Here is a 10228-nt window from a genome sequence, read left to right on the forward strand (position 1 = left end):
GACCTGAAACAAAGGCTTTTCAAGCCCTCTGGAACTGAAAGAGACTGGGTCCTACCCTGGCAAAATTATTAGTTGATTTCTCAGAATTATTTGCTCAAAAGGGTCACTTGAGAATAGCTGAAAACCACTTGCCTTTAAGCATCATCTATTTTAAGAATATAATTTGAAAAAGATTAGTAATTATTGCTGCATGATGCTTTTACATCAAAGAATTATAAGACCTTAAAAAGTTTTTTTTGATAAAATGGTTAAAGAGGGAGGTTGAAAATGTTGGTTTACAATATGTGAAGGAATCTTCGTTTGTGGCATTTAAAATGCATCATGTAATATGTAGTGCTCTTTTCTCCTTTGAGCTTTAAAAATACTACCATGTTAGCTAGGTATCCATATTTTCAAAGTGATTAACAATTAGCTTCTAATTTAAATACATGTGACATTATTGACTAATGCCACTTTACTCTTATTTTAATTTGCTGCTTGGAGCTTCTTTAGATGCCAATGGTGTTTAAAAATGTCTTTTAAATATAGATAACTAAATTGCTTAAGTAATTAAAATAATAAGATTTACGGTGAGGAAAATTTTTATACTAGAATTAGAGCAAAATGGTAAGAAACTCTTTAACAGTTATCAGAGAGGAAGAAATTTTTCTCTACCCTTCTGCATTCTTCTGGTTGGTCTAAGAATTAAATTGACATGAGACCAATTAACCGGAGAAAATCACACAAGAGTTTAATAACATATACATATGGGAGAGACCCTGGAAAACAGAATCGTGGCCAAAATGGCCACAGCCCTCACCTTAAAGACTGTCTTCAGCTAAAGGCAACAGAAGGTGTTGAGGATAATGGTTTGGCACTTCAAAGGGGAGGAAGGCAATTCACATGGAGGTAGAAGAGGAACTGTTTGGTGAGGGAGCGTTTTTCTGGGCCAGCAGAGACAAGGGACAGAGTGAACTCTGACCTTTAGGTCCACTGAATCTCCCCATCACACCCAGCATGGTGGATATATCTGCTGATTACTCTATTCAGCTTTAATACATGAATTCTTTAGGCTGATGTGCTTAATCACTCAGTGGTGTCCAACTCTTTGCGTTCCCATAGACTGTAGCCTGTCAGGCTCCTCTGTCCATGGGGTTCTTCAGACAAGAATACTGGAGTGGGTTGCCATGCCATTCTCCAGGGGATCTTCCGGACCCAGGAATCCAACCTGTGTCTCCTGCAGCTCCTGCACTGAAGGTGGATTCTTTACTGTTGAGCCATGCTGTGGGGGAAAGCCCTTCCTTATTTCATAAGTGGGAGTAAAAACAAAGACTTAGTCTTCTGTTTCTTAAAAATAGTCAGCCTATGGACCTCCCTTGTGGTCCAGTGGCTAAGTCTCTGAGCTTCCACTGCTGAGGGTTCGGGTTTGATCCCTGGTTTAGGAACTAAGATCCCATATGCTTTGTCCTCCCCCCAATAATCAGCCTAAATGAATCCTAATGCCAAGGAGACTCATTTGGAGTCAGCACATTTTTCTCCCCTAGACAGTGAACTGTGACAAACTTTCACAGCAAAGGCCGAGACAAAAGATTGTCTTGAAGGGTTTGCTTGGGAGAGTGGTGACTTTCCACATAACATGTGATTTCTTGGGCTTGTAGCAAGGGTGTTTCCTTTTTTTTTTTTCTCTCCCTCTCTCTTTTTTGTAGGTGGCAACAACAGGGGCATGTTTAATATTGATGAGTTTGATTTTTTGAATATAAATGCTGTTTGGTTTATATGGTGAATGCATAGAAATTTAGAGATTAGCATTTTAATCAAGTCTAATCTCAGTATTTCCTGAACCTCCTCCACCGACCTCAATATTTTGTCAAAAATAAATTTGAAAAATGAAATTTTGAAATGACCGCTTGAAATGACTTTGAAATGACCGCTTTGAAATGAAATGAAATGTTCTCTTAAGGAGATGCAAGTTTTGCAATAACATAAAAGCAGTATTATGTATAGTAACCTTTTCTAAACCATATGCCAAGCACATTAACAGGGTTTAAGAAGATCAGTTACTGAAGAAAAGACCAATCTACTCAACCAATATTTATCAAAGAACCATGCTTCTTCAGGCAGGTTGGAAGTACAGTATGTAGCTTTGATATTACCGCACCACTAAACTGAAATGTGGCTTCCCTTTTTCCTCTTTAAATTTTTTCTCTTTTTCTCAGCGTAGATCTTTTATCTGCCAAGCTGTTTGGCGGGGACCAGGCAATGGACTCTGGCGGCGGTTAAGTCCCCGGACTGAAGGGCGCTCCTGGCGTTTCAGCGGAGGAGGGGCAGGGCGGAGGGACAGGGCCTAGGGCCGATGGGGCGGGGTCATGGGGCCGGGAGGGGTGGGGCCTTGTGCGTCCCGCCCGGTCATTGGCGGTGCTGCGTGCGCGCCTTCAGCCACGCGCGGGCGGGCGCAGCCTCGGCGCGTTGTGCGAAGCGCGGCAGGTGCGCGGACATCCTCCCTCCGCCTAGCGGTGCGGCCGCCGCGCGACTCGCCGGGAGCCCGGCGCTGCCGGGCCCAGGGGCTGGCATGGCCTGACCGCCCGCAGCGGCGGCGGCTGCAGCATGGGGAACCAGGACGCGAAGCCGAAGAGAAGCGCGGGCGATGTCCCGCATGGAGGCGGCGGCGGTGAGGACGCCGCTGGGCCCCGCGAGGCCGAGGGCACAAAGAAGGCGGGCGGGGGCAAGAAGGCGCCGGGCCGGCACGGAAAGGGGGGCGGCGGCGCGGAGCCGGGCCGGAAGAAGAGCCGGTCGGACCCCAGGGCCTCGGTGTTCTCCAACCTGCGCATCCGGAAGACCCTGTCCAAGGGCAGAGGTACTGGCGGCTCTCGTGAGGATGTGCTGGACCCCCAGGCCCTGCAGGCCGGCGAGCTGGACAGCGCCCACTCTCTGGTTACCAAAACCCCGGACCTCAGCCTCTCAGCCGATGAGATGGGCCTGTCGGATACCGAATGTGCGGATCCTTTCGAGGTGACGCGTCCCGGGGGCCCCAGCTTGGCCAGGGTCGGCGGCCCGGCAGTGGCCGAGTATTCGGAGACCGCGGCGGGGGCGCAGGATGGACAAAGGACCAGCTCGGGGTCGGACACAGACCTCTACAGTTTTCACTCGGCCGCGGAGCAGGAGGACTTGCTCTCGGACATCCAGCAGGCGATCCGCCTCCAGCAACTGCAGCAGCAGTCCCTGGGCCCCGAGTCGCCCCCGGTGTCGCCCCCCTCCACCGCCTCTCTGCCTGAGGCCCTGCCGGGCCTGGACCGACCCCCACCGGGCCCCAGCGCCGAAGCGGCGCTGTGCGCGCCCCCCGACAGGCCCCCGGCCGCAGAGCCGCCCGCAGCCACCGCCTTCGCGTCTCCTGGGTCGGTTCCCGGGGACCGAGGGGCAGCGGACACGGACGAGGAAGGCGAGGAGGACGCCTTCGAGGACGCACCCCGAGACTCTCTGGGGGTGGAGTGCGGCCTGGCGGCGGGAGAGGCCCCGCGCACGCCAGGGGCGACGCGCGAGGAGGGCGCGCCGAAGCCCGTCATCCCCGTGGCCGCCTCCCCGCCACGCAGTCCAGCTTGCAGCCCGCGTCGCCCCCGGGCCCGCCCGCTCCTGGCGCCCTGTTATGTCCGGACCACCACCCGGCAGCTCAGCTCGCCAGGGCCCTCCCCGTCTCCGTCCCCCAGCCACAGCCCCCGGGTCCAGAGACGGCCGGAGTCCTCCCTGGGCCGCGGTTCCGGAGCCACCGCGGCCCCCGCCGCTGCCCCGGCTAGGAAGCCCCGCGCGGGCCGCAGCCGCTCGGCAGACTGGACTGCGGAGCTGGGCCGTGCTCCCGGGGCGGGGGTCTCGGCGCACCTGGTGCAGCGCGGGGCAGGCGGCCTCCAGGGTGTGTTCGCAGGTGAGCCCTGGGCTCGGGCCCTGGGCACCTGCCCCTCGGAAATGCTTCGATTTGCATACAGAGAATTAAAGGGAGCAGCTTAGTCTGTCTGTTCTAAGTCATCTAGAAAAAGGGCCACTGTGTCCACTTCTCCAAAATATCCCGGGTCACGCCAGGCAGAGCAACTCCTTTTTGGCACCGTTTGCAAAGCCATCCTTCTCTTTCCGTCCTCCCACAGCATTAAAAATAAGGAGGTTGTTCACAGCCCTGTGACACATGATCTATTCTAGGACTGCTCTGATGTACCCGCCTGTGTGCGCCGTGTGATGCGTAGTTTCTCTCGGTGATCAGGGTGGACGCGTTAGTGAACTTAGGTGGTCACTCCCGTTTGCTGACACAACCAAATCTCATACATGCTTTCAGAAAATTAATACAGAGTGATCTAGAGTATTAGGGATCATTTACATTTGATTTCATGGCCCGACTAAGACAGGGTGTGGCTCGGAGACTGATGGTGAGCAGGCCAAGAGCACACGGGATGCTGCTGGTACCTTCCCAGCGTCTGCTGTGGACGCTTTAGGGCCAGTCCAAGGGTCAGCTCACCGTGTTGAATGTCAGATAGTGCAGTGAATTCATCCTTGGTTAGATCCCAGGGCCTTTCTGCTGGTAAGAGTGTCAGCTCATTTCATGCTTACTAATTTTTCTTTATTAAATAGCTGAGTGTAAGAATTTAAGAAGCAGGAGAAAATGCGAATTTATGCAAATCTTGGTAGGTTGTGATAAGTATTTCAAATATTAAAAATTTCAAAGGATAATTTGAAAAGCTTAAAATCTTATATTCTTTAATAAATTTTATATTACTTTAGTAAATAGGTTTTCTGTAAAATAGTAGATTGTGTTTTTTAATGAACACGGCTGCCTCACCCTTAGGTAAATATTACTCACTTTTGGTACTTGCTTGTATTGACCACAGTTTAAGTTTCATCTATGGACTCTCTTATTTTTACATTTATAGATTCTTCTCATTAAGAGTGGCCTCCTCCATGTTTTACATGCTTGCTCTCCCTTTTTTTCCTTTCCTGTTATTTTGTAGGTTAAGTTAGGAATGTTTATAGTCTGATATTCACTAGATAAATTTCCAAATGAATATTAAATGAAAAATACATTTCCTTCATTTCACATATACACATATATACATACACAGGGCAGCCATATTGTGCGAGACAATGTGTTAAGTGCTGAGTGACACAGAGATCATTGGATCCTGGTCCTGCCTTTCCGTGCTCACTGACTGAGAGCACAGGACACACAGAGATAGAGCACTTTGGGCGCATCAGGTGTGCAGTGACTTACCGCCTTGGCAAGGGATGGAGAGAAACTCATAGGAGGATTGATCTGAGTCTTGAAGATCAGAGGACCCTTCAACCCCAGGTTAAAGTTTTGTTTTCCTTAAGGAATATAAAGGGGGTATTCTTGGAGCTAGCATTTCATTTAAATGTTCTAAGTATTTCCAAATTTGAAATTTGGGACTCTTAGCAGGATTCCTGTTCAGGAGGTAAGTGGGTTTTATTGACCTCCAAGCAGAATTTTTTACTGTGTAGTTAGTTGCTTTAATATGGGCATCACCTTTATTTTATTTTTTAATTGAAGTATAGTTGGTTTTTAATGTTGTATTAATTTCTGCCATACAGCAAAGTGATTCAGTTATATATATGTTTTGTTGTCCAGTCACTATATACATTCTTTTTAATATTTTTTTCCATATAGTTTATACCAGGATATTGAATATGGTTCTCTGTGCTATGTAGTAGGACCTCCTTATTTACCCATTCTGTATGTAATAGCTTACATCTGCCAACCCCAACCTTTCACTCCATCTCAACCCCTTCCTGCAACTTCAGATCTGTTCTCTGTGTCTGTGAGTCTGTTCCGGTTTCATAGATCAGTTCATCTGTGTCATATATTAGATTCCACATAAGATGATACATGATACATATGGGGCAGAGCTTTATATTTGATGCTTGGATGTAGTTGGTCAATAACCATTGGTTATTTGTATAGCAGTTTCTGTATATTTATCTCACCCATTCGCTTTCTTAAAAGAAAAAAAAAAGAATTGGTAGGTTTAACCTAATCTTGTAGCTGGTGGTCACATGGAGGTAAACAAAGAGATGAAACTTTTTCAAGGTCACACTGTAATTTTTTCAGATGCTGAGCCAAAAATAGCTGAGTCTACTGATTCCAGTCTGAATGTTCTTGCTTATTAGTCATTTTTGGATGTTCAGCACTGTAAGTAAGACATCATATAGAGAAAAAACTTTAAAAAATATTATGGTGTTTAAGGCCTTCACTTTTCCAGTTTCTGTTATTAATATGGTGAACTCCTTTCATTGTTGAGCATCTGGTCTTCCTGGGCTAGATGCAGGGTGATTGCTGGTCAGTGAAGCAGGCTTTCTCCAGACAGCTCTCCTGGAAGCTTCCCTGTGGTGAATCCAGGGAATCCAGAGTGACACAGGCCTCTGTTCCTCAGCTGTTGTCTGTTTTCTTGTCATCTGCCTTTTCTTTGATTCTTTACCATCCTCTAGTATTTTATGGGTGTCTTGGAAATTACTAGAGCCCTGGCGAGGACTAGCATTGTCCTCAGGGAAATTGTTTTCTGGCTTTAATTTGCATGTCTTTGGATCAATTAATTGCCAGCTGCCTTTGAAGCAGGTGATAGTTAGATCTATAAGCCTCCATGAACATCTTTTATTTTTAAACCATAGAATGAGGGTTGTCAGCTCTGCAGAAAGGAACAGATGTTTTTCTTCTTCCTTCCTTCCAAATGTGGGGAGAAAATTCAAGTGAAGAGAGATCTGCATGGCACATGTTTGTGTTTTGTTGCTGATATAACAGCATTTAGCAATAAAGGAGACCAAGACTTTATCTTGTTTTAGCTATTCAGGAGCTGATGATGTCTTAAGCCATTGGACTGAAATTTCACAGTTAATTTGAAAAAACATCTTTTTTGGTGTTTAATAGAAAAATTGCTATGAAATTTAAGAGATTCCTTTGCACATGCTATACTTAAGCAGAAGCTTGTGAATAGAATTTTGCAGTTAAAGTTTAGGCATATGAAATGTTAAGTTGGTGATGCTAAATCACTTTTGAAAGAAATCTTTCCAAAGTCATTTAATTATGTGCTTGTCTTTTTTTAAAAAACACGTGGACTTAATGGTTCATGTGTTTTAAATGGCTTAATGTCATCTTTAGGCCATCATGGTTTCATTCTGTGAAATCATTGGTGTTGCCCTCAGGTGCTATTGAAGTGTAATTGTCTGGTGACTCTAGTTGGCTGTTTCTAAAGTTTTGTATCTGCCTGGTTTTCTTAACTTTTTACTTCCTGTTAGCTATTGATTCATAGAGCTATCTTTGGTCCCTGCCCCCACCCCCCATTGCTTCTAATTTGATGTTTCTGGTCAGTTTGTTATTGGCTTATACATCCTGTGATTATGATGTTTGCTATATTTGTTGCACTTCTAAATGCAAGGCTCTGTGTTGGTGCATTGCATAATTATCTCTAATCCTTGTGACAGTGTTTTCCCAATGAGCAAACCAGGGTCAGGCATGTGAAGTAACTTGCCTCAGGGCATTAAGCTAGTCAGTGACCCATCCAGGATCTGTACTTAGAAAATCAAATCTGTTATTAATGTGAATAAAATAAAATGAAGTGTGTCAGTGAGCTTTTGGAGCACTAGCTAGTCAATTAAGGGCCTGGGCTTTACAATTTAGATTGTGTGACTCTCATTGTAGCTTTTCTAAAGGCTATCTTGATTTTTATATTAAAGTAGGAGGACCCACTCTAGGAGTACAGACTTTCTCATGCAGCTTGTTAAATTATTAGACTGTGAATGTTTAGGGCCAGGAGCAGTCTTATATCCAGCAGTAGTATCTGACGGAGTGTAGACGTCCAGTCATTGTCCAATAAATGTGTGATGGTCAGGAATCATCCCTTCTGTGTATAATGCATCAGTGTTACTACAACAGGGAAGGGTTTTACAAGAATGCTGTCCTTTCCCCTATATCTTGCCTTACTGGGTCTCATGTCTCTGATTTCGATTCGGCAGTGTAAGCTGGGACTGGGAGCACTATTCTCAAGTCATTTTAGTTTGACTTAAAACACACTTTCTCATTGTTCCTTTAAGGTCGTGGTTTGGATTGAAGTTAAGCACCCCAGTAGCTTCAGTGATGGGTTTTAATGACGGGCCTGGCTTTTCATGCCTTTAGGCATTTGGATACAAGCCATGTGTATTTGACCTTGAGCAGGTGCATTTACAGCCATATTTCCTTCTGGTCCTATTAAAAAGGTGCTGAACACACACCTTGGGTGATGGCAACAGTAGTTACTAATTACTGTTACTCCAGGTAAATCTGCATCATACATAGCTTGATGTAGTTAGGTCCCTCTTAAGTAACTTTTTCTGATATGTGTGAAAGTGGAGGAGTAATTCCAAATGAATAATATTAGGATTTAATGAAATAGTGTTTGTCAAGTTCCTACAACTCTGCCTGGCACATAGAAGGCAGACAATTGGTGCTATTTACTTTCCTGTCCTAGTTTATTGCCTTAATGGCTATGTGGTTCAAAGTAGTCCAAACCATATTTGTGAAATCAAAACCTCTCTGAAATCATATGCAAACTCTGGTAAGGATATAATCAGTTGCTAGTTGAAAATTAATATTGCTAGTCAAGGTTTTTTCTTTTTTCCTTCAAATTGTTTATATATCAGTTTTTTTTCCTCTCTCTTTTTCATTTTCTGTGATTGTAACCCTTTTTGTCACTTTATCAGAAATTTTGGTTTTCTTGGGGATTTGGAGAAGAAAAGCACGTGATGGGGGTATGACTGTGTGATTAGCAGGAGGTACTGATGTTTAAAGCGGGCAGTGGGTAGAGGAGACACAGTATTTACCTACCTCTGTTTGCAGGCTTAACCTCCCTTGGTTTCTTTCAGAAACTCTCTACTTTAGTCGAATTAATCAGGTTACTGTTCTATGAACGTGCATTTCCTTTTCCTTACTTTGCGCCTTTGTCTAGCAGTGTTTATGCTCTTGTAACACACTATTGTCTCTCTTTACTTAGTATCTGAAAAAGCTGCTTGAGTTCCCATTTCCTCTTTTGTGTCTGTCCCAGCTGGTGTGACTGGCAGTCATCTCCATGTCTCTATACTTCTGTCTGTATCATATCACATATACTTCTTGGATTTAGGGAATCTTTGGGGCTTCCTTTTCACTTCTTTCTGCTTTTCCTTTCTCCTTGCCTGCTTGCTTGATTCCATCCATTCATCATCCTCTTCTATCCATCGAATACCTATGCCACATCCACTCTCTGCCAGTCAGTAAGATGGGCGCTGAGCATACTGAGGCTTTTATGAAATACCAGTTACCCATTTTTTTTTCTTTTTTTTTTTTTTGGTGTCTAGGCCTCCTATTGGTAAACAAATAGTTGAACTTAGCCTGGAAGACTACTAGCATTTTTGGGTGGTTGAAATTAAATCATTTTCACTGAGGTATACTTAGGTTTCCTTGATGGCTCAGTGGGTAAAGAATCTGCCTGCAATGCAGGAGACACAAGAGACAGATTCAGTCCCTGAGTCAGGAAGATCCCTTATAGGAGGAAATAGGAAACAGCACCCCACTGCAGTATTCTTGCTTGAAATATCCCATGGACAGAGGAGCCTTGTGGACTACAGTCCAGAGGCTTCCAAAGAGTTGTACATGACTGGGCGCGCATACATATGATTTAATCAGTAGTGAAGATAGAATGATACTTCTATAGAATTTGTGTTGAGAGAACATCTATTCCTATTTTTGTGGGTTGATAGTTAAAATCAACCCACAACCAACTATTGTTGCTATCAATGATAATGCAGTAAGTGTAAGCTTCCAAATATAAATTTTATTTGTAGTGAAAAAAGAGGAAAACTATTATTTTGCTTTTGCATTTTAAGTAATAATCTGATGTTAATGAAATTTAGTATTAAGGGACTGTTAGGAAGATTCTAATATGTACTACCTTATTGCTTTGTAATTTCCTTCTTGATTTTCTTGTTGACCCGTTGGTTTTTTAGTAGCACGTTGTTTCAGTTGAGTTCAGTTCTGTCACTCAGTTGTGTCTGACTCTTTGCAACCCCATGAACCGCAGCACGCCAGGCCTCCCTGTCCATCACCAACTTCTGGAGATTACTCAGACTCATGTCCATCGAGTTGGTGATGCCATCCAGCCATCTCATCTTCTGTCGTCCCTTTCTCCTCCTGCCCCCAATCTTTCCCAGCATCAGGGTCTTTTCTAGTGAGTCCGTTCTTCGCATCAGGTGGCCA

At 44.8% G+C, this 10228-nt stretch overlaps 1 protein-coding gene across 1 annotated transcript in view; it reads left to right on the plus strand.

Moving 5' to 3' along the window:
• Nucleotides 1–2464: 2464 nt before the first annotated feature.
• Nucleotides 2465–10228, plus strand: part of LOC122446681 (formin-2-like) — a 336772-nt gene continuing 329008 nt past the window's right edge. Inside the window, 1 exon segment of the mRNA XM_043477163.1 lies at nt 2465–3892. Coding sequence (XP_043333098.1) covers nt 2584–3892 — 1309 coding nt within the window. The 5' untranslated portion in view covers nt 2465–2583.

Source organism: Cervus canadensis, chromosome 8 (genome assembly GCF_019320065.1).
Source record: "Cervus canadensis isolate Bull #8, Minnesota chromosome 8, ASM1932006v1, whole genome shotgun sequence".
Classification (NCBI taxonomy): domain Eukaryota; kingdom Metazoa; phylum Chordata; class Mammalia; order Artiodactyla; family Cervidae; genus Cervus; species Cervus canadensis.